Genomic DNA, 24,258 nt, shown 5'->3' with positions numbered 1-24,258 from the left:
TAAATTAACTGGTTTGAATAGCTAACCCCCAAAATCATATTGCTACTTGAGGGCCATAAATTACAATATTAACTAAAAGTACACAACTGAGGAAGTGATGTACAAATTTTGAAGAGAAATTGGTGGGTTGAGAGCTTTTAAAAAAAATTAGGCAAGCTTCTTTTTCTTTCCCAAAATAGCTTCTGGCTGCCAGTAGAATTTCTTGAATTTCTAATATTTCCTCTCCAAATCATTGCTAAAAGATGCCATATTGTATAAGGAATCTTATTTCTTCATTTAGGAAAAATTACAAACTTAACACCACAATGTAAGTGATAAACTTTTGCAACAGAAAAGAGAATGAACTAGCAGCAGGAACATGTTCTCAGAAAAGTGTTTATTGGGCTGAAATAAACTATTAGGATATACAGGTGAAACTCGAAAAATTAGAATATTGTGCAAAAGTTCATTTATTTCAGTAATGCAACTTAAAAGGTGAAACTAATATATGAGATAGACTCATTACATGCAAAGCAAGATAGTTCAAGCCGTGATTTGTCATGATTGTGATGATTATGGCTTACAGCTCATGAAAACCCCAAATCCACAATCTCAGAAAATTAGAACATTACAAGCAATCAATAAAACAAGGCTTGTACATAGAACAATATCGGACCTCTAAATAGTATAAGCATGCATATGTACTCAGTACTTGGTTTGGGCCCCTTTTGCAACAATTACTGCCTCAATGTGATGTGGCATGGAAGCTATCAGCCTGTGGCACTGCTGAGGTGTTATGGAAGACCAGGATGCTTCAATAGCGGCCTTCAGCTCTTCTGCATTGTTCGGTCTCATGTCTCTCATCTTTCTCTTGGCAATGCCCCATAGATTCTCTATGGGGTTCAGGTCAGGCGAGTTTGCTGGCCAATCAAGCACAGTAATCCCATGGTCATTGAACCAGGTTTTGGTGCTTTTGGCAGTGTGGGCAGGTGCCAAGTCCTGCTGGAAAGTGAAGTCAGCATCCTCATAAAGCTCGTCTGAGGAAGGAAGCATGAAGTGCTCCAAAATCTCCTGGTAGACGGCTGCGTTGACGCTGGACTTAATGAAGCACAGTGGACCAACACCAGCAGATGACATGGCTCCCCTAATCAACACAGACTGTGGAAACTTCACACTGGACTTCAAGTATCTTGCAGTGTGTGCCTCTCCATTCTTCCTCCAGACTCTGGGTCCTTGGTTTCCAAATGAGATGCAAAAGTTGCTCTCGTCAGAAAAGCGGACTTTGGACCACTGAGCAACAGACCAGTTCTGTTTTTCTGTAGCCCAGGTATGTTGTAATCTCGAGGCAATCGAGTTGTTTGATCATGAACAACTGAATTATGATTATCTTTATTGGGGTATAGTCTTGCATTTATATACATTTTAGTTATCCTCCATCATTGGTTAACTTTGGTTACTGCTTAACTTTCATTACTGTTTAGTACAGCAATCCATACAATTAATTATCTCTAGTTAAGGTCTAACATATGTCTACTTCCCCTCTCTAATCCTCCTTTATCCATAGATTAGTGACTTTGTTTGCCTGAGTTGTATTTGCTTGGAAACATTCTTTATCTGAGGTTTGCCATCCGAGATTGGAATATTCCTGCAATTACAACTCTACACAGGTAAGACGCTTCTGACGTTGTTTGTTGTTCAGGAGCGGCTTGACAAGAGGAATACGACATTTGAAGCCCATGTCCAGGATCCGTCTGTGTGTGGTGGCTCTTGATGCACTGACTCCAGCCTCAGTCCACTCCTTGTAAAAGTCCCCAACACTTTTGAATGGCATTTTCCTGACAATCCTCTCCAGGCTGCGGTCATCCCTGCTGCTAGTGCACCTTTTTCTTCCATACTTCTCCCTTCCACATAACTTTCTATTAATGCACTTTGATATAGCACTTTGGGAACATCCAACGTCTTTTACAATTACGTTTTGAGGCTTTCCCTCCTTATGGAGGGTGTCAATGATGGGTTTCTGCACAACTGTCAGGTCAGCAGTCTTTCCCATGATTGTGATTCCTACTGAACCAGACTGAGAGACCATTTAAAGGCTCAGGAACCCTTTGCAGGTGTTATGGCTTAATTAGCTCATTAGAGAAGAACACTTTGAGCCTAGAATATTGAACCTTTTCACAATATTCTAATTTTCTGAGATTGTGGGTTTGGGGTTTTCATGAGCTGTAAGCCATAATCATCTCAATTATGACAAATCACGGTTTGAACTATCTTGCTTTGTATGTAATGAGTCTATCTCATATATCAGTTTCACCTTTTAAGTTGCATTACTGAAATAAATGAACTTTTGCACGCTATTCTAATTTTTCGAGTGTCACCTGTATTGTGCATATAGTAATAAGAGAGAATACTGTTGCTTGTCTGGATATGTTTGCAAAATTTAATGAACAATTTATATTTTAATTAACTTCCAACAGGATACAGTGCCATTAGCAATTTAATTAAGCATGGTATCAACATCAATATTAGCATTGTATAATTTTATTAAAATTACTCATAATATTCCCTGCTGCACAGTCATACTGAATGGTTAATATTTTATAATATATAATGTTAGAAAATAAGGGTAGAAAACAAAACCAACATCAATGAAGGAACTCAAGAAACATTTTTTTGGACATTCACATCTTATCACTGGCATATCAAACTCCTGCAAACAGGAAAACAAACTCCTGGAGTTAGAAAAACAGACCCTTGCAAAATGAGGAAGCTGACTGGAAAGACAAACATTTAAAGTGACAGCTTTTAAATTAGTGTTGTGTAGGGCAATTTAACCAAATAACTGGAAAACTAAAAAAGATGTGAAACAAAACATTCCAGTGGAGATTCTCTGTCAGATAGCGCAGAGGTCTCCAACCTTGGCAACTTTAAGGCTTGTGAACTTCAATTCCCAGAATTCTCCAGCCAGCTGGCTGGAGAATTCTGGGAGTTGAAGTCCACAAGCCTTAAAGTTGCCAAGGTTGGAGACCTCTGAGATAGAGGACCTCTGTCAGATAGTGGCCAACTCTAGTTGTAAGAGTCAAGTGAGTGAGCAGAAGAAGGAGCATGAGGAAAAGTAAAAGCAAAGGATGCTTTGTTCCATTTAAATTTTGTAACCTCTGGAGGCTCATAACTGACTAAAAGATCATGCCATCAATTTTGGGATGATTTTTAGTTACCATACAAATTTTATCCGTCATAATCTGGCCCTAATTTGGTCTTTCAATTTTTCCAACTGTGTATTTGTCATTACCGTACTGTACTGGGGAAGGAGACACTGAAACGGTAATTTCCTTTAGTTCTCCATAATAATGTCTTCCAATAACAATATCCCATTATGTCATCATCTATGAGGATGAGGGTTTGTTTTTTTGATTACTGCGTCTCATTTCTCCTATCTTCTCAGTAACTTCATGCCAATGATTAAGTCACTGGTCTTGGAATGGAATCATTCTGTAATTTCTATCTTTGTGTTAGTCTGTTTCATTCACCTGACCATTAGTTATGTAATAAACAGTCACTGGGCTATGTTACTGAAGGCTGATTTCTGTTCAAGACATAAACATTGTTTGGTCAGACTCTGGATTTTTGTAAAACCAAGGAAGCCCTGCCTAGAATACGTTGGTAATTCCGAACTGATATAGGTGTGAGATTGTGGCTTAAAAGACCACCAGGATTCAAAGTTGATCCAAGGAAAAAGGCTTTATTGAATATACATCTGCAGATGGGTTCCACCCTTGGCAGCTGGGAGGAACACAAAACATAGCATCTACTCCATTCTTATACCCTAAACTAACCCCCCCTTTCCCCTAGTATGCAAATGGCTTGGTTGCCTCTCAGAACTCAGGTTACAGTTTATTACCTTATACAACAGGCACTTCCTTAACAGATAACATACATCAACATATTATAACTGGTACCTGGCATTTCAAAGACATTCCAAGAGAGTTTGATAGTTCCTAGCACTTCAAAGGTATTCCAAGATCAGTCAACATTTTTAATTGGTGCCTGGCACTTCCTTACTTCAAAAGGCATTTCTTTCAACATGAGTTTTCAGTCATAAAAAATGGAGATTTTAATTTGAACACTCCTCACATAGGGAATGGTTTTCCTCTCCACTTATCAGAGCACTGGACAAGTAAAAAAAATCCTTAATCCTAGAAAACTATACGTCTTAATGTGGCCTCCAATCAAGCATTTGGTCACTATAAGCAAAGAGAACATAGTTTAAGCAATTAAACCAAAAACCTAGTTTGGATTTCTTAAATTTCCCCAGAACTTTAATCATATAGATCTGTTGATGAATTTGAAATAAATTGATCCACTGTTCAGAAGACATTGTAGTTATGTGTCATTTGCTCGGAAAAATTGCCAGAAGATTCCCTTGCTATGTGTATGTTAGAACGTAACTGAAATCCCATTTCATATCTGAAGCCTATGTGGCATAACAAGAAGCATATTCTCTACTCTCACTATCTCAAAAAGATAGGACTTACTAACAGGAGAAAGAAAACACAAAAGAGAGGAATGCATAGATGTACGGCTGTCTTCATACTAATATAAAAGCAAGTTGAATTCCAGAAATAATTTTCTCTTTGCTAAGCAGTGAGAAAACAGCAGTGGAGCTGTTTTGGCTATAGTTTTTATCAACAGCACAGCTTGACACAGGGTGGTATACCCAAATATTTATCTAAATCTAAAAGAACCTTGAGAAGGGGTAATGTTTATCTTATGTTGCTGCCCACTCCCACAGTGTTTTTAAAAGGAGCCAACAGCACTCCAATACATTTAAAAAAAAAGCACTTGGTATCACAAAATAGCAGTATTATTACAGATTTATACTGTACATCATCATTAATTTGTATAATTCAAGTGGATACATTATACATTCTCTATTATACAACCTGTGAAGAGAGTTGAGCTGAGAGAGTGACTGGCCCAAAAGTCATATAATATAATAATATAATAATAATAAAGCTGGCTTACATATAATAATAAGCCAGAATTTCTGGAAATAATGGCTTGGAACTACTGAACAATCATGCTGGTGCATTCTACAAAAACTGGTACACCTGAAATAAATTATAATATATCAAAAATATACAGTTTTCATGCTACTTCTCAGCTTAGATTCTGAGAACTTTCTCCTCTAACAGGTTGAACTTCAGAAGCCAACATCAACAAAATACGTCAGATTCAAAATAAACGATTTGAGGTTATTTTCATGCCTGTTCTGAATCTCTGATACGATGTTGAAAATCTGCTCAAAACAATCTCTGTAGGAAAACTCAAAGTTGGGGGCGGGGGAAGAAAGCATCTTAAAATGTTGAACAAATGCCCTGTATTCCACCAAATGTTAGAACAGTGATAGGGAGTCTTTGAGGCTCAACTAAATCCTCTTCTCTTCTCTTCTCTTCTCTTCTCTTCTCTTCTCTTCTCTTCTCTTCTCTTCTCTTCTCTTCTTGCTGTTCCTCTCTGTTTCCTTTACTTCCTCCTCTCCCTCTTAAAGAAGATGAAGCCCAAGAAAACAATGCATTCATCTCGGACTTCTGCCATTTCAAACACCAGAAGCCTTCTCCATGGCAGAACAACAACAAGTTTCATATATTTTGACACTGACTGCTCTCACATAAAAGTAGTCCTCAATTTATGACCACAACTGAGATTAGAATGTCCATTTTGTCCATGTCTAAGCAAGGCAGTTGTTAAACCAGTCATGCCCAATTTTACAACCTTTTTTGCCTTAATTGTAAATTGTTGCAGTTGTTAAGTGATCATACCATCGTTAAGCAAATTCAAATTAATTTGCTTGTCAGAAGCTGGCTGGAAAGGTTTCAAATGGCCATCATATGACCAGAGATGATGCAACCATTGTAAATACTGGTACATAGTTGGTTGCCAAGGATCCAAATGGGAAAGCTGCAATGCTTGTAAGTGAGAGGGCCAGTTGTAAGTAAATTCTTTTCAATGCTCTTGTAACTTCAAAAAGTCACTAAATGAAAAGTTGTAAGTGTCAGGATTCTGGCAGTTACCCCTCTTCTAGTGTTGGATCTTCTTATATACTCATCCATTCCTCTCCTGACCACAGTTCATTTACACCTGCAGGGTGTTTTCTTTCTTCTTCTGGCTTTGTTCTCACATGTGCTTCCTCTTCTCTTCTCTTCTCTATCAACAAAAGCCTTTCACTTTTAAGAATGTTTGTTTACCAGTGGAAGAAATTTTCAAATTTTAATGCCAAACATAGTGAGGGTATATGTATACCTACCAGCAGTAAGAATGAAAAGAACTTTATGATAAAAAAATGTGTAGATATTCTGTTGTTTAGATTCAGTATGCTGCTGGGCTACTGAAATTATCTGCCAGTGTAGTCATCCTTGTCTGAGTATTAGGCCATTACCATTCCAATCAATAGTAAGAGGTAAAGGGCACTTTTAAAAACATTCTTCCAACATCACATTAATTTCCTCAAATTATCAGCCACAGTATTGAGGTTCTAGACAGAATTCTTTTCATTTTGTTCATAAAAAATAATTTTATAAAACAGCGGAATTATTGAACCAGGTTATTTTCTGAAGAAAAATAACCTTTATTCTCCAAGAATTAATTTTGTGTTGTTTGTGTGTATCAGGGGTATCAAACTCAAGGCTTGTGGACTGGATTCGGCCCAGAGGGTGCTTATTTCTGGCCCATGGGGCCGACCTGGAAACAGCAAAGGACTGCCCAGCAGTGTGGGGTGCATGTGTGGCACCCCCATGCCCTGTTTTGAGCCACAATGGCGTCCTGAAGCTCTCTGCAAGTGAAAACAGAGCTTGGGGGGCCGCGCTGGCCCCTCTGTTTTTTTCTGGCAGAGGACTGCAGGAGGACATCATGGCCAAAAATGGGGCCCTGGGGGGACCATGTGTGGGGGGGCCCCGGGCTCCATTTTTGCTGTCAGAAGGCTATCAAAACAAACTAAAAGCAAAACACAATGAGAAATGTTTCCTCTTTTCCATTTGAGCATGCAAGAAGGGACAGGAAAGGAGAAAGGGAAAGAGGAAAGATAAAGAAAAAGGTGGGAAGAGAGCAAGGAAGGAAAAATAAGGAAAGAGGGGAAGGAAGAAGAAAGGAGAATGAAGAGGTGTGGAAAGGGAACTTCATGAGGACAGTGGTGACACCCAAGCAGGAAAAGCCCAAAGGGAACATCAGGCCAGCCATAAAACAAATTTGCATAGGAAAAGAGATTTAATAAAAGGTATTGAAAGAAGCCCCCTAGACAAAAGCCAAGCAATTAAGAAAGCTAAGGAAACAAGAAAAGAAAACCCTTACAAACACAAGACATGCCAAATCAGCTAAACAAAAAGACAAAAGACACGAAATAAATTCCATAGAAGACAGGAGATTGCCACAAAACAAATATAAGAAAACATTAGGAAACTGATAATCCAATCAAACTACCCTGCAAAGTTTGCCTTCTGCACCCCACGGAGTTTACCCTCCGGCGGAAATGAAGACAACCCCTGACAGGATTTAAAACATTAAGAAATACAAACACAAGCACTCACACACAAAAGGAGAAAAAGTATAAAATTCAGGGGTTTATTATACAAAGAGAGCTAGCTCCAGGAACGCAGACTTCTTGCTATCTCTCGCCTTCCTGAAAAATAAAACCAGCTTCCAAGCAGTTGTCTGAATCCTTGCACCAGAGTTCTCCCAGCAGGAAAATCGAATCCTCAGAAGAAAGGCATTTTCCAGCCTTTCAACAATTGGCGACCATGAAGGTTTTCCAGCCAACCCTGCCACCGGACCGGGCCCAGGATCCAAACCCAGCCGGCATGGACCTTCTTTGTCCAGGGACAACATCCACGGACCCAGCCCGGAAGGCATAAGGGTAGTAAAGGGAGTCCTTGGGCTTTTCTGCTCAACAGCTGCTTGAAAGCAGGTGAGTACCGCTTCAAATTTATAATCTTACTAGAGAGGGGAGTGGAAGTGTGAGTGTACCAGGTGTGTGATTGTGGGTTTTCTCTGAGGAAACAGTGGGATCTCACCTCCTCTGTGATTACCAGCCACACCCCAGCCAGCTGCTAGCTCCAACAAGCCGTGACCGGCTGGATTTGGGAACGCAAGGGGTGATCACAGAGTGTGAGTCCTTCTGAAGGACGTAAGAAAAACCGAGTGGGCTGAGAAAGGAACTGGTGTTGGGAAACAAATAGAAAGCAGAAAAAATAGTCCTGGTGCATCTCACAAGCAAAGCCCTATGCAGTTAGAAGGGGCCCGTACCGGTTGCTGGCAAACAAAATTGGAAATAGTTTGCCTTACAAAGCAGAGCAGGTCCTTCCAGATCCCCACCTTTAAGGGAGATCTGAAAACTGACGGTGGAGTGTGAGGAGGGGCCCGTACCGGGCTGCTAGGGGGCAGACGGTCCTCCAAGATCCCCGGTTTTTAGGGGGGGTCTTAAAACTGACGGCGGAGTTTCCCTACGAGAAAGGGGCCCGTACTCCGTGTGTAGGGAAACCGGAGTCCTTTCCAGACCTTTTTTGTCTGAAAACTGACGGCGGTAGCCCGGCTAAACCAAAGTAATCCCCACATCAGGTAGGGAATATGGGAAGTTGTAGCTCGAGGGCAATGGAAGAGACCCCCTTAGATAAATTACTTGAGGCTTGGGACGAAAGGCTAGTGCCTGTCCTGCCTGGAATGAATAAAAAAAGATGCAAAAAGAATTTGCAAAAAAAAAAAAAAAAGGGCTTTATTGTGAGATGACACGGGTAGACAAATTTGGCCTGATAGCGGTACTTTAGATTATAAAACCCTGAAAGCACTTAGAACATGCATTAAGCCCAGCCAAATACCCTATTGGTACTGCTGGGCTGAAATCATTAGGACCAAAGACCTGACCGAGAAAATAATAATAATAAGGAAAAGCCTGAAACCCATTTCAGGGAAGGGAATACTGAGGCACGGATTATGGCTCCCCTTTTAAGCAAGCCAGTGCCAGGCAGAAATAGGGGACAACTAGAATATGTTTTTACCCACACCCCTTCTCTGCCTCTGACCTAGTCATCTGAAAAAGGATACCCCAGCTTTCAGGGCTGATCCTCAAACAGTTATTAAAACCCTGAAATCTATCATAGACAGCCATAATCCATCCTGGGGTGACATGACTCAGCTGTTACAAGTCTTTCTAAGGAAAGACGAACTATTAAAACTGTTTGGGAAAAAAAACAACAGACCAAATAGCCAAACTACCAACTATCCCTGGTCAGGCAGCCCCAGCCCACATCGTATGGCCAGTACATCACCCTGACCGGGACTATAATGATACCAATCAATGGGATGAATACACTAGAGCAAAAGATAATTTACTAGAAGCTCTAGAGGAAATAAGAAAGGGAAAAAAACCTTTAAACTAGTCTGAATTTCAAAAAAACAAAAACACACACACACACACAAAGGGAAAAGGAAAACCCTGATGCCTTTTGGGTCCGCCTGTCAGAAGCAGCTATTACATATGCCCACCTAGACCTTAGCTGCCTGAAGGACCAAAGGATTTTAGCTTCAGCCTTCATGGATCAGTCCACCTTAGATATTAAAGAACATTTCCACCGCTTTGTCTCTAACTGGCCAACCTTAGACATAGCAGAGTTGCGCAGGATTGCTAACTTTGTCTATGATCAAAGAGACAAGCTGAAAGAGGAAGAGAAAGATAGAAAGAGACGAATAGAAAGACAGGAAGACTTAAAAATGTTTGCTGTAATGAAACATGATGCCAGACAAACACCAGGTAAAACCCTCTATAATTCAAAGAAATGCTGGCATTGCGATAAAGCAGGATGGTCGCAAGGCAAATGTCAGCATTATTATAGGTGCAGACAGGAAGGTCATTTCAGCAGGCAATGTAGGCAACACCCCTCCTGCAACTGGTATCACCCACCACCTAGGAACATGAGGCCAGGCAATAATCCAGTCCATTACACTGAGCAACAAAGTTTCAGTCACCAGGCACCACCCAGCGCTCCCTTTCCTCCAATAAATAATAACAATAGACATCAATGGGAGCAAAGAAGAGAACATGATTTACCCCTTTCTTGACTAGAGCATGACAATGAAAGCACTGAATTCATGGCTACCTTTAATGGGCTGGCTACCCCCCCTAGAAAATGGCCCAGAAGGAGAACCCATTGTCACCATTCTTATAGGAGGAAAGAAATACAATTGCTTAGTTGATACTGGAGCCACCTCCTCATTAATTACTGAACCACCATATAAAGCTTCAGTGGCTGAAGGGGCTCAGGATAGCATAATGGGAGTGGGGGGGGGAATAATCCCTGTAAAACTTACCCACAACGTACCAGTAGAACTAGGACCTTTCACAGTAGACCATGCATTTACTATTTGCCCCCAGTCCCCACTGTCTCTACTAGGAAGGGATCTCCTATGTAAAATGGGAGCTACCATAACATGAGGCAAACAGGGGCTGCAATTGGAAATCCCAGGAAAAGGCACACACAAGACAATCAGGCTGATAACCAGCAACACAGGGCTTCATGAAGATTTTTAAAAGCCTGCCACCCTCCTTATGGGGCTGGGATACATCAGAAGTGGGACTACTTAAAGGAGACACACCTCTCCTGGCCACAAGTGCTCCCAATTGCCCTCTTTTATATCAGAACCAGACCAAGACAAGATATAGGTATTTCCCCCTTTGAGATCCTTTTTGGTCACCCCCCCCCATACCCTACAAAGCCTAGATCCTCATTCCCTTTGCTTAGATGGGGGGGTAGGGTTCTCTCTTCTTATCTTACAGCCCTGCAAAAGAGACTACAGACCCTCTGGACCCAGAGTGCGCTGACACAGACCTTACCCCTGGAAGAAGCCCTGCATCCATATGAGCCAGGAGATTGGGTGTGGATCAAGCTCTTCACCAGAACCTTCCCTCTACAACCCAGGTGGAAAGGACCCTACCAAGTTTTACTGACTACACACACCGCCATAAAGGTTGCAGAACGAGACTCTTGGCTACATTGGACACATGCAAAGCCAGCAGTCATAGACCATAGCCAAACTCCACCACAATCAATCCCACCCATCAAACTCAAGAAAGATTGGGACACAGATCAATGGACGCTTGCAGCATTCTTCAACACCGTTGAACCACACCACTGTGAGGAACCAAGTGCAAACATTGCATTACACAAAACTGGACTCCTAGGTGCTGAGTTATAAACTATTTTTTTTTATTTTTTCTCTCACCTTCTCCATTTTTTTTAAACCTTTTTTCATCGTATTTTTTTTTTAACAAAAAGGACTTTAACCATACCTTTCTCATAATTTTTTGATACTTGGCCTTTTACATTTTTTTTTACATTGCTATTTAAAAAACGGGGGGGAGGAAGGGAAGAAAAGGAATCTAGCAATGGGGAACATGAAATGCAATATATACTATGTATTATTATCTGTAACAATTGTAACATTTGTAACACAAACAACTGCGTTCCTGGAACCAAAGCTTATCCCAGAGAAAGGAAACATATGGGAATATTTAGCAAGAGAAATGCTCAACACCACTAACTTTTGCTTAGCAGGAGGGAAATCATAATGTCACCTAGGGTCACAGAATGCACCAGTCTTAGCAACACAGAACTAAAATGCAACTATACAGAGACCATATCATTTTCATATAGTTACCTGAAGCTCCCACCAGGATGGTTTTTCCTTTGTGGCTTAAAAGCCTACTCATACCATCCTGCAAATGCCACAAATGGCCCCTGCACCTTGGGAAGGTTAACCATGCTTATGCCATCCTTACAGAGACGACACAGGAGAGCCTTCCAAACCCTAGACTCAGACTGTGATTCCAAAGTCTCCCTTCCCACAAAAACAGAATACATCTCATTGGCAATATCCTTGGTAGGGGTACCTGGATTGGCAGTGCGAAATTCTAAAAAATTTGAATAAACTAGCATGTACCCTGGCAAAAACCTTGAATTCGACCTCCCATGCCCTGGATGCCCTTAACAGAGAACCGAGGGAGATCAGAGAAGCCACCTTGGAGAATAGGGCAGCAATAGACTTTCTTCTCTTGAAGCATAACTATGGCTGCGAAACATTCAAAGGGATGTGTTGCTTCAATCTGAACGAAACCTCAGAACTCGTAGGGAGGGACATCCACCACCTGAAAGAGCTATCTCAGAATATTGGTCAGGAGCAATCATTCCTGGACTTTTCATGGCTCTTCTCATGGATGCCAGATTTCCATTGGCTCAAAATCCTTATAACAACCACAGTCACCATTTGTGTCTTTGGAGCCCTCATGTGTTGCCTCTGTCGATGCATACCGCCCTGCCTTAGCTGCCTAAAGGCCTGTATTCCCTCTCAGAAGAGAAAATTAAAGGGGAGACAGGCAGCCATGATAATGATCCAGATTGATCACAATACCAAGTATACCCAGACATTCAATCAGAGACCACACTCTAAAAATAATAATAATAATAATGGATTGTGGAAAGGGAACTTCATGAGGACAGTGGTGACACCCAAGCAGGAAAAGCCCAAAGGGAACATCAGGCCAGCCATAAAACAAACTTGCATAGGAAAAGAGATTTAATAAAAGGTATTGAAAGAAGCCCCCTAGACAAAAGCCAAGCAATTAAGAAAGCTAAGGAAACAAGAAAAGAAAACCCTTACAAACACAAGACATGCCAAATCAGCTAAACAAACAGACAAAAGACACGAAATAAATTCCATAGCAGACAGGAGATTGCCACAAAACAAATATAAGAAAACATTAGGAAACTGATAATCCAGTCAAACTACCCTGCAAAGTTTGCCTTCTGCACCCCACGGAGTTTACCCTCCGGCGGAAATGAAGACAACCCCTGACAGGATTTAAAACATTAAGAAATACAAACACAAGCACTCACACACAAAAGGAGAAAAAGTATAAAATTCAGGGGTTTATTATACAAAGAGAGCTAGCTCCAGGAACGCAGACTTCTTGCTATCTCTCGCCTTCCTGAAAAATAAAACCAGCTTCCAAGCAGTTGTCTGAATCCTTGCACCAGAGTTCTCCCAGCAGGAAAATCGTATCCTCAGAAGAAAGGCATTTTCCAGCCTTTCAACAGAGGGAAGGAAGAAGAAGAGAAGAAAGGAAGGAATGAGATTATAATGAGAGTGAGGGAGGGTCTTAGGGAAGTCCTGCTTTAGCACTTGGCCACCACAGGTGTCCTTGACATGAGTGATGTTGAGCTGGCCACCCCCACCATGGCTACCCCCACCCTCCACCATGCCCCTCCAGCCCGCTGAGGTCAAACACAACCCTGATGCGGTCCTCAATTAAATCAAGTTTGACATCCCGTGTGTGTGTGTGTGTGTGTGTGTGTGTGTGTGTGTGTGTGTGTATCTAATGTCTGGAATAAGAAACTAGAGTTGAGAGTTGGGAAGAATTAAACAGAAAAACTTACGTTCTGCTGAAACCACTGATCATGGCATCTTCTGGGGAACCTCTTCCTTCGTGGGAAAAAGCCCCTGTCCATATTTCAAGGCCTTTGCAGAATTAAAAAACAATAAAGTGTATCAGCATTATATTTAGATACATTCTCTTTAGAAGTCTTCTAAATAGAAATGCATAGGAATTTATGGCTGATGTCATTATGCCAATTTCTTTCTACACCAGTGTTTCTCAAACATTCTGCAATCATGGCCCAATAAACATTTAAAAAATGGAGGATCCCCAAATTAAACAATCATCCATCTCCCCACATATTGTCCTCAAGAGCAGGGGTTATACTTTCTGGCAAATAATGTTTACTTGTGTACAGCATGCCCTGCCACCTTCTCCATCTTAAAAAGCTTTTTAAAATTAAATGTTTGTATCAAAACAGTCAATTCAAAATTACATTTCTGCCTCTTGAGGAAACCTGATAGCAGAGAGTGAGTGCTAGCTCAGTTAGACAGGTAAGGAAAGGTGGGGACTGAGACAGATAGTGGGCTCTGCTCTTGATAATTAATCATTGGTGAATTCAGATGTCAAGAGCTTATAATCAAATGTATTTATCATCGTGCAATAACTTTAGCTCATTATATGCACATACCCACACATTTAATGTATCTATTATTTTGTGCTCAACTAACACCACACTTAGACAGTATTCATGATATTGTGGGAAGCTCCCCCCCCCGAAGAATATTAAAAATATTAAATATTAAAAAAGGATAATATTATATTTCCCTAAAAGAGAAATGGAGAAACATGTTTTAGAGGCAGAAAGCAACACCCAGTCTTTCTTAATAGCCCACAGCAGATGCCAGCACTTAAGGAGATAAAGAGCTTATTGAAAGAGGAAGCCAACTATCTAGATGGCTCCATTCATAAGCAAAGCAAATATTGCATGTAGAAATCCATTCAAGACAGGATATTTCAAAACTCCTTGCAGCAAAGTTTGACAGCTAACCAAAGCAGAATGGTAGGATCAGAACAAGCAGCCCATCACCCAAGATCCAACACAGGACAAAAGACATTAGCCACAATAGGAATTGCCCAACACCCTTTCATTTTCCCTTCATTGCACAACCCACAGAGCAGTTCAAACTTCAAAGTCACAGAAACCTATAAAGATCCATCCACTCATTCAACCATTTGGTCAGCTGCCCCAGAATCACAAACCCCAGTGGTTCTGTTCATCAATAAATGGACCCTCTTTCTAATCAATTTCCAGCCTCCATTTTATCTCCAGCGTCTTTCTCCAGGGTTGGAACTGAACCAGATGGATTTTCCTTCCAACAATAGCTTATAACACCAAACAGAAAAACGTGGTAAAACCAGAAAACAATAAAAATGCAAAGGCATTGTAACTACTGCATACACATTTTGTATTATTAAGCTGGCCCCACTGTTAGCACCCCAAAAAGTCTAAAAGTTTTCCAGTTGTGTAATCTATTTTGACTGGGGGTTGCCAAATATATGCAGGAAATGACACTGTTTGTCTAATGGACATATGTATTCCTGAATGGAGTAACCCACTTCACGTTTTACAATTTTGGTATGAGAACGAAGACATAACCACAAACAGCTTTCAATGAGAATTACTAAAACTCCAGAGCATAGCCACACCTAATTGTCCATAGAGATTATAAATGCATACAATGGCCACAACTCAGTTTATGCTTAAGAAAAAACACAGTGGCAATACAATTTTTTTCTATGAGTTTCATGGTAGTGCATATTGCTGGTCATTTTTCATTTGATTATGTAATTAAAAAGCTGCCTATATATATATATCATATCACACACTGGTATGCAACAATTCCTCAATTTTGCATCAACTTATCCTTATATTCCACTTTATATATTTCAGTTGCAAAGATTTCTGACACCTGGTTGTTTTCAATATTAACCAATACTACCTAAAGTGACTTTGAGGCCTTTCAAGTTGTCCAAGAATAATGCTGCTGTTAGTTCAATTATCTTTATTTATTTACCACAGATTTTATGCCACTCAGTTCCCCAATACCATCAAGGGTTAAACACAATCCTTGTCACAATAGAGCAATAACAGCTAAGAATACCACACAATTTCCTGACAACATTTAGCTTCTTAATCCTCCAGGTGCACAACAGGGGAATGTCCAGCTAACTGGGCAAGCAATCTGTCACTCCAAGCAGTAAGAAAATTAAGTTCTCAGAGGGGTTAGGTGACAAAATCTTAAACAAAATCTAGATAAAGGAAATACCTTTATTAGCAAATACATTCAGCGTGCACTGTCTTAATCTGTGTTCTTCTTCTTCACTCTTTTTAATTAGTAGAGACTGCTCCCCATAGATAACACAAATGTCCATCAAGTGTTGTTCTTGAAGGAAATAAACAATAAGTTACTCTTTTATAAAAGTATCTAGTGTATTATTAAGCTATGCTGTTCTTATTGTATATTAACTCCATAGTATATTCAGGTAAATAGTAGGTGGTGACTTGCTACAATCTTCTTGGAAAACAGGAATATTCACCCAAGACAAGGTCACAAGCAAATAAGATAGGAAGCATCCGCCCAAGGCAAAGCAACAAGGAAACAAGATAAGGTATCTGGTGTCTTGAAGAAATTGTCAAGTCAACGGCTTAGCTGACTTATGACTTAGAGATAATAAGGGGAGTGGGGAAGGCTTCTTAGGCCTGGCTTGCCTTATATAGAGAGTATAAAATGTATTGCTTGAATATTGGATTTTGCTCTCCTTGTACTCAATCCACTTGGGAAGAGACTTGGAGGCCGCCTTTGCAAACACTTTTTGAAATAAACCTTGAATTGTGAATCAGACTTGTCTCTGTATTGTGAGATAAAACATCTCACATTCTGCAAACATCCCTTCTTACTCCCAAGTTCATCAGTGATAAATCTGGAATGTAGAAACCCTATTTTTCCCATTAAGTCTTAGGAAGGTCCCACTATGTTAGGACCTTCACTTTATCTCTTATCCAGTCTGGGGATGTCTTCTACAGCAGGGGTCCTCAACCACTGGGCCGCGGACCGGTCCCGGTCCGTGGAGCACTCTGTACCGGGCCGCAAAGAAAAAAAAATAAAAAAAATGGCGGCTTTCTTCGCCTTCAGTGAATGCTGCTGGGATCGGGGATCAAGGACACAAATGAGAGAAGGGGAGGGAGGAAGCAACCAAAGCCTGTCCTGCTCTCTGGCTCAGCGGCTTCGGTTTCCTCCTGCCTCGTTCCTCTCTCAGTCGCTCTCTCGCTGCTCCACCAGCCCAGGAAGAAACTGCTTCAAAGAAGCCGGGGGGATGGGTGGCTTTTCCTGTCGCCGCAGCGCCTCCGAAGCGCCCGTTCACCCCCATCCGCCGCGCGGCGGTTCAATTCAGTGCCCCGTTCTGCCTGCCTGCCTGTTTGGTTGTTTGGGAGCAGCTTCGGCTGAGAATAATAACTATTCGCCTCTTTTTATCAGCCGAAGCTGCTCCGAAACGAAGGCAGGCAGGCAGGCAGGCAGAACGGAGCACTGGGTTGAAACGCGCGTGGGCGGGCGGGGTGGGGGTGAAACGGGCACTTCGGAGGAGCTGCGGCGACAGGAAAAGCCACCACCACCACCCCCGGCTTCTTTGAATCAGTTTCTTCCTGGGCTGGTGGAGCAGCGAGAGAGCGACTGAGAGAGGAACGAGGCAGACACCTGAGGGAGGGAGGGAGACACCTGAGGGATGGGGCTGAGGGAGGCAGGGCCGAGGCGCTCCTGAACTTGGTGGTTTGCTGGCAGACGTTTTATTACCCGACTAGGTAACAACATCAGATGTTACCAAGTCAGGTAATGAAACGTCTGCAAGCAAACCACCAAACTGGGATTCTTCCCCCTCCTTGAGAAAGTGTTTGTGCTTGAAACTGGTCCCTGGTACAAAAAAGGTTGGGGACCACTGTTCTACAGCATTACTGGATACCTTACTTCATGCTAATAGACCTTCATTTAGATATTAAACAGCAAGAAGAAAGGAATGAGCCCCATAGCGCCCCTTACTAGAGCAACCACGAAATTGATCAATCTCAGCAATCAACACAACTGAAATAAGCCACTTAGAAAAAAGAATATTGTAATACCATGCCCTCTCCCTCCCAATCTCCACATCTAACCAGAAGTAAATCTTGACTGATGGCTTCAAAGTTTCCCAAAACAACCAACAGTCTCAGGAGGGTCACATACAGGTGAAACTCGAAAAATTAGAATATCGTGCAAAAGTTCATTTATTTCAGTAATGCAACTTAAAAGGTGAAACTGATATATGAGATAGACTCATTACACGCAAAACAAGATAGTTCAAGCCATGATGTGTCATAATTGAGATGATTATGGCTTACAGCTTATGAAAACCCCAGATCCACAATTTCAGAAAATTAGAATATTGTGAAAAGGTTCAATATTCTAGGCTCAAAGTGTCCCACTCCCACAATCAGCTAATTAAGCCATAACACCTGCAAAGGGTTCCTGAGCCTTTAAAAGGTCTCTTGTCAGGATCCTGTCAGGATCACTATTATCATTTTAATCAAGTGCAACAGAACTTCCTTAAATCTATTTTACATTTGTGGCAGAATGAAGGAATTTGGTCTTCCAAAGTTTCAAACAAGTTAGATTTTATAATCTCTTTGAAATAAATAGCAAGCCTTCTCCAGTGCGTACAAGCCTTTTGTTTTCATTCCACAATTCCCACCCCCCTTGCATTCCAAATCTACCCATCCCCCTCCCTGTTTTCTGTTGTTTGCTTGTGAGGGTGTATGTGTGTGTGCATAGCGAGTCAAGCATGACCCAATGCTTGTATCCAGAAATGATTATGTCCTACTGGTCATTTCCATTCCATCAGTTTTCCATCATATATTCCTGGTCATAGCCTAATACTGTAATTACTTAGCACTGACCCTCTCACATATGTACACTGTGCACGTTTTCAAATATTGCTGGTGTTGAGTTTTATACACAGCCCTTGCTACATTGCCATGTGCACTGAAAACCAATTGTTTTCTGTACCGAATTAGATAGTGAAACACTCAGCTGCTAAAGTTCAAGGTTACCATGCAAAGAGGTAGCTCCTTCTATGCTCACAATCAACTATTACATTTGGCTTCATTTTTATTTGCTGTAACATTTATTATCTAACAGCTAGATAATATATTCTAGTCAAAACTATCTCTGTGGATGTTCTGCCAAATCCTGTCTTCAGACTTGTATAAGACCAGGTCTGAGTTTTTCTGATAATTCCTGGTCAGGAAGTCTGACATCCATTAACCTACTTCAAATATTGCCTTTTTCCCTTATGGTAATTTCCAAAATATCTACACAACCCAAACTGGATGCTGCCTAGCACTTTGATGTTATGCACAAGCAACTGTTTGCATTTAAGTTCAAGTGGACACCACAGTTTTCTTCTGTCCCCAAAGTTCCCAGTTTCTAACAAATCTAAAGTCCTCTACCTACAGGTAGTCTTCAGCTTACAACTATTTGTTTAATGACCATTCAAAGTTACAATGGCAATCAAAAGAGTGACGTATGATGGGTCTTCACAGTTACAACCATTGCAGTATCTCCATGATCATCAAATTCAGGTGTTTGGAAACTGGCATGTATTTATGGTAGTTGCAATGTGCCTGGGTTGTGAGATCACCATTTGTGAGCTTCCTGGCTGGCTTCCAACAAGCAAAGTCAATGGCGGAAACTGGATTTGTTTAATGGCTGTGGGATTCACTTAATGACAGCAGTGATTTTCTTACCAACTATGTCAGAAAAGGTCATAGCAGTGAAAATTCTGGTCCCATTTGTGGTTGTAAATTGAGGATTACTTTCTGTAGAGTTGTAATTGCAGGAATGTTCTTATCTTGGATGGCAAACCTCAGATTAAGAATGTTTACAAGCAAATACAACTCAGGCAAACAAAGTCACTAATGTAAAGGAGGATTAGAGAGAGGAAGTAAATATATGTGAGACTTTAACTAGAGATAATTAATTGTGTTGGTTGCTATGCTAAACAGTAACGAAAGTTAAGCAGAAACTAAAGTTAACCAATGTTGGAGGATAACTAAAAATGTGTATAAATGCAAGACTAGATTCCAATAAAGTTCATCATGATTCAGTTGATCATGATCAAACACCTCGACTGCCTCGTCATTACAACAACTTTCCTATTTCTTCCATGCCTTGAAAGCTCTAAGCTCTATCTGTTCATCTAACCAGTTAAGACTAAGGAAAATGCAGCATTTCTGAAAATACCACCTGGGTAGTCCAGACTTCAATCTGCTACCTAACAACCTGAATTTGGGTTTCAGGACTAGCTAATTAATGTTCCAAATGTCCCTGATGGCAACATAGACCAGAATTGATGCTCCTCCCTGATACTATCAAGCTAAATTTCCTAATTAATAAACCAAACTGTAACTAAAGAAATATTCCTGCCTATGGAGAAAGTTTTATGAAAGGACCAACACTGAAAAGATGTCATGCCTTGACTAAACATGCAAAGTTTAGGCAAGCTAAGTAAAAACTATTTGCGAAAGTAATTATTATTCTACAGTTATATAGTAGTATAGAGTATAACTTACTCAAGAATTCCATGAACAAGTTTTATCAGTCTGCTGAAACAGATTTTACTACGGTATTTAGGAGGGCAATGGAAGGCTTGCCTAAATGGACTAGAAATATTTTAAAACAGACTACATTGGAGAATTAAATGCTTGAATTTGAAATTACAAATAGAAATATAAAATTGACTTAGAACAGAAAGCTTGTTTTCATCATATTCTACAGCAGCAAGGGTTCTTAAGACAATTCCATAAACTTTTCAACCTGAACTATTTAGATTTAGAAAATCTATTAAAAAGATAGCAAAATAAAAATTGACAAAAGGTGAGGAGTCATCTTAGAAAAAAAAAGTCACTACTATAGGCTAACAGCTATAGAAATCAAGTGCATTACCACACATCTCATTTATAAAAGAAAAACTGTAATATGCCACCATCTGATGAAGATCTTGCAAATAAAACTGACACAATACTCAGGAGTAGAAATATCCAATATTAAAGTTTCAGCACAAAAGTTACTCAGTTATCTTTCTAGGAGCACGTTGTTTTTCAAGACCTTTAAAAAAAGATTTACACTAGAAGGCTAAAAGTGTATTTTCAAAAGCAAAAGCAGCACAATCAGCCTTTAAAGGGAGGGAAGTAGTGTAAAAATACAAAGATAAAGTTTTATACTTCTGTATATATTTTTATTTATCCCTCACTTTTTTCTCTGCACTTGTTTTTTATTAGTTTGTATTGGTTTTTTATCCTTTCATTTTAAACTTTAATAAAAATTTTAAACAGTGAGGCAAATGGTGGAAGAGAAAAGGGGAGGAGATAATACTAAAACTCAAAGAAAACTAACAGTGTGAATAACAGCATAGGCTAAGATTATGCTCTGAGGATGACTTTAAATAGTTTTCTCCACCTCAATGCTCTCAAATCTCTCTACAAGCTACAACTGGGGATTTACATTCATACCTTCCATCTTAAGGACTCTAAATAATGGAAGCTGTTTACAAATGAGAGAAATGAAAATTATTCCTGTAAAGAAAAGAGCAAATGTAATGCCATATTTATCCTCTGTATAACCTAAAAACCCCTGATGGGAAAGGATGTAGAATTGTGTGAGAATGTTAGCTGGAAGTAAGGAAGTAAACAAGGCTATAAAATCTTAGCAAAGTTCCAGTAAAAAAATTAGTTGGCAGGTCAAGAGACTAAAATTAATAATGCTGACAATAGTTGGATGTAGCAACTGTCGAGGGGATACACGAGAAAAAAAGAGGCATAAACAAATATCAATCTTCCCCACCACCATGGTTTCTGTTAAACCCATTTTGAAATAGGGCGGAAGGAATAAGCAGCACTACTTGCACACGAGTAGACCCATAACTTACCCTTTCTGATCACCAAAGTGAAAAAGTATCTTCAAAATAGTCGGAAGAAGGAAAAGAGAAATCAACAAATAATTACAGTGATAACAAGGCTATTATAGCAACTCATAAAAAAATATAAAACATTCTAGAACATTTAACCAGAAATATAATTAAACCACTCTTGAGAAAGCCTGCTCTCCCTTCTCCCCTCCCGGCTCGTATTGCACAAAGTCAACAGATTCACCTTGTTTCAGAATCCTGTAGTCATGGTTTTAAATAATCCCAATAATCCATAGCAGTTACTTTCATTTCAGGGCAGGCTTGCATGCCCATCCCTTGTCCAGATACATAAGCAAACCAGTCCTGGAAAACTTACCAAGCCCGCGTCTACTTCGGCTTTGCTTTAAAGCGGGGATCCAGTCTAATTCGACCGCTCACAATAAATGTTAAGGGCTGACTGGAGTTTTACTAAAGACCAGATTTGAGATGCGCGCTAATAACGTTGATGTCTCCGCGCCGCGGGCTCAAAGGGAAAGCGCAGTCGAGCAACGCGGAAAATAAAGATATCGGACCACGCAACAACCTTCTTAAGACGCGCTTCTTTTCAAGCTTTGCAGTTGCAGGCAAGAAGGCGGCGCACAAGGACTCCCACATTTTCGAGAGCAAGGAGGGACCTAACGTTCATTGCAGACGTTTCCTTTGGCAATTGGCCCAGGAAAATGAGACCTGTGAGTTAACGGGCTATGATGAAAAAGAACCAGAAGGACCAAGTGTGTTTCTTTGTCTCTTATAACAAAATGCATGTAAAAATTTTAGCCCATTAATTCAATATAATCTAGTATTACGCATTATGCCAAATGCATAAAGGGGTGTGTGGGTTATGATATGATATGTTGTAATTGTCCATTTTAGTACTATATTTTATAATTTATATGGGGTTTGTCCTTTGCTTTTCAACTGTATACATTGGTAGACACCAATTTAGCTGTTCTTAAGTTTCCATGAACAAAGAAAATGATTAAGTCTAACCTTGAGAAGGCTGAGAATGTATCCAACCCAAACCCACTTCGATGTTTTTCTTCCTCAGATGTTTATTTCACTTGAACATCGTTCTTTTATATGACTATGTTGCAATTCTTGAGAAATGTATCAAAGAAGTGAGACATGAGAGGAGTGAATGCTTAGCAAGTTTAGATTAAGGGCTTGACTGACTTTAAACATGTAAGTGTGATAGTAGTTTATAGGCAGTCGGAAAGCATGTGATCAGACTGGGCCTATCAACTGGGCCTGGAAAGGAATGATGTGGTGTAAGCTGAGGGGTGTAGGATGATTATTAAAGTATTTGCTTATGAATGGAGCCATCTAGATAGTTGGCTTCTTTCAATAAGCTCTTAAGTGCTGGCATGTGTTGTGGGCTATTAAGACTTGGGGGCTGCTTCCTGCCTCTAAAACATGTTTCTCCATTTCTCCTTTAGGGAAATATAATATTCTGCCTTTTTAATATTTCCCAAAATATTTCATGCTTCTGGGGTGGGGGACTTCCCACACAGGCATGGAGGCTTTTAAAAAATTTACAATAAAATTAGGAATGGGAGATGAAAATTACCACAAGTCATTCAAGCTCTTTGCAGTTTATCCTCAAATGTTTTAAAACAATATTCAAGTATATCGTTTTGCGTATGATAGGAGTAAACCAAGGGTATCAAACTCGTGTTGTCACAGCATCATCATGTAACGTATCACAACTTTCCCCCCTTTGCTGTTGTAATGACGAGGCAGTCGAGTTGTTTGATCATGATCAACTGAATCATGATGAACTTTATTGGAATTTAGTCTTGCAGTTATACACATTTTTAGTTATCCTCAATCATTGGTTAACTTTGGTCACTGCTTAACTTTAGTTACTGTTTAGCATAGTAAATAACACAATTGATTATCTCTAGTTAAAGTCTAACATATGTTTACTTCCTCTCTCTAATCCTCCTTTAGATTAGTGACTTTGTTTGCCTGAGTTGTATTTGCTTGGAAACATTCTTTATCTGAGGTTTGCCATCCGAGATAGGAATACTCCTGCAATTACAACTCTACACTTTGCTAAGCTGTTTGCTACACGTTGATGTGGCCAACAAGTTTGACACCCCTGGAGTAAACGAATGGTCTTCAAAATTAAAAATTGTAAGAGGAGGTAGCTGCAAGAGGAAAAAACTATCTTAAAGGAAAACAAAACCAATTGAAAAACAGGAAAGACAAAACTGAATTGAATTTAAAAAACCCATCAAATAACCAGGAACTCAAAAATAAGGCAACAGAACATGCCCAAAATCCTACTGAATATTGTGGTAACATATTTTATTGGTCATTTTCTGTAAGTCCTTTGTACAGCCATTTCGCATAGATCTAGGGATATGCAGGCATTCTTGGTGGGGGTAGGAGTACCTTTGCAATGAGTGTTTCATCCTGTTGTGATCTGCGGGTTTAGAAGGAACAGGAAAATAGATAAGAGTTCAAGATACACAGCTGGACTTTCTCATGGGACCTTCCGTGGCTATATGTTCTCATCCTGTTGGATGTATGTTCTCATCCTGTTTAGGTAATATCCTGTCGAGGTCATTGTTTTCTGAATATGCATGCTGTATTTTCGCTTACTTTTCTCAATAAATACTGCTGCCTGAGTTCGCTCAGGGCTGGCATTTGCTCAGACATTTTCCCTGTGTCTCACTTTGAATGCCAGACCACCACAAATATTATTTGACACACTTTGCATATATTGTCTGTTAATTTAAATGCACATGCATTGTGTGATTTAGTATGTAGAAACAAATATGTAGAAGGCAGTAGAAGAGAGTGTAACCTTATAGCACCTCAGCCAA

At 40.2% G+C, this 24,258-nt stretch overlaps 1 protein-coding gene across 14 annotated transcripts in view; it reads right to left on the bottom strand.

Moving 5' to 3' along the window:
• LOC113418149 (uncharacterized) overlaps window positions 1–21,914 on the bottom strand; it is a 56,507-nt gene extending 34,593 nt beyond the window's left edge. For 9 of the 14 annotated variants that reach the window (XM_087959768.1, XM_087959774.1, XM_087959773.1 and 6 more), the window contains exons 1-2: window positions 21,765–21,914; window positions 13,452–13,533 (exon numbers count right to left, since the gene is read on the bottom strand). In XM_087959768.1, the coding sequence (XP_087815894.1) occupies window positions 13,452–13,523 (72 nt within the window). In that variant the 5' untranslated portion in view covers window positions 13,524–13,533; window positions 21,765–21,914. Of the gene's footprint in view, window positions 1–13,451; window positions 13,534–14,683; window positions 14,777–15,720; window positions 15,838–21,409; window positions 21,439–21,632; window positions 21,738–21,764 lie in introns of those variants that run through there. The other 5 variants (XM_087959776.1, XM_087959780.1, XM_087959769.1 and 2 more) reach the window with 4 other exon arrangements.
• Window positions 21,915–24,258: the final 2,344 nt, after the last annotated feature.

This window comes from Notechis scutatus, chromosome 3 (assembly GCF_049901735.1).
Source record: "Notechis scutatus isolate UNSWTSFEM ecotype Mainland chromosome 3, rNotScu1.2, whole genome shotgun sequence".
NCBI lineage: Eukaryota > Metazoa > Chordata > Lepidosauria > Squamata > Elapidae > Notechis > Notechis scutatus.
Note: the sequence above shows the minus strand (reverse complement) of the source record. Positions and strands in the feature narration are given on the sequence as shown.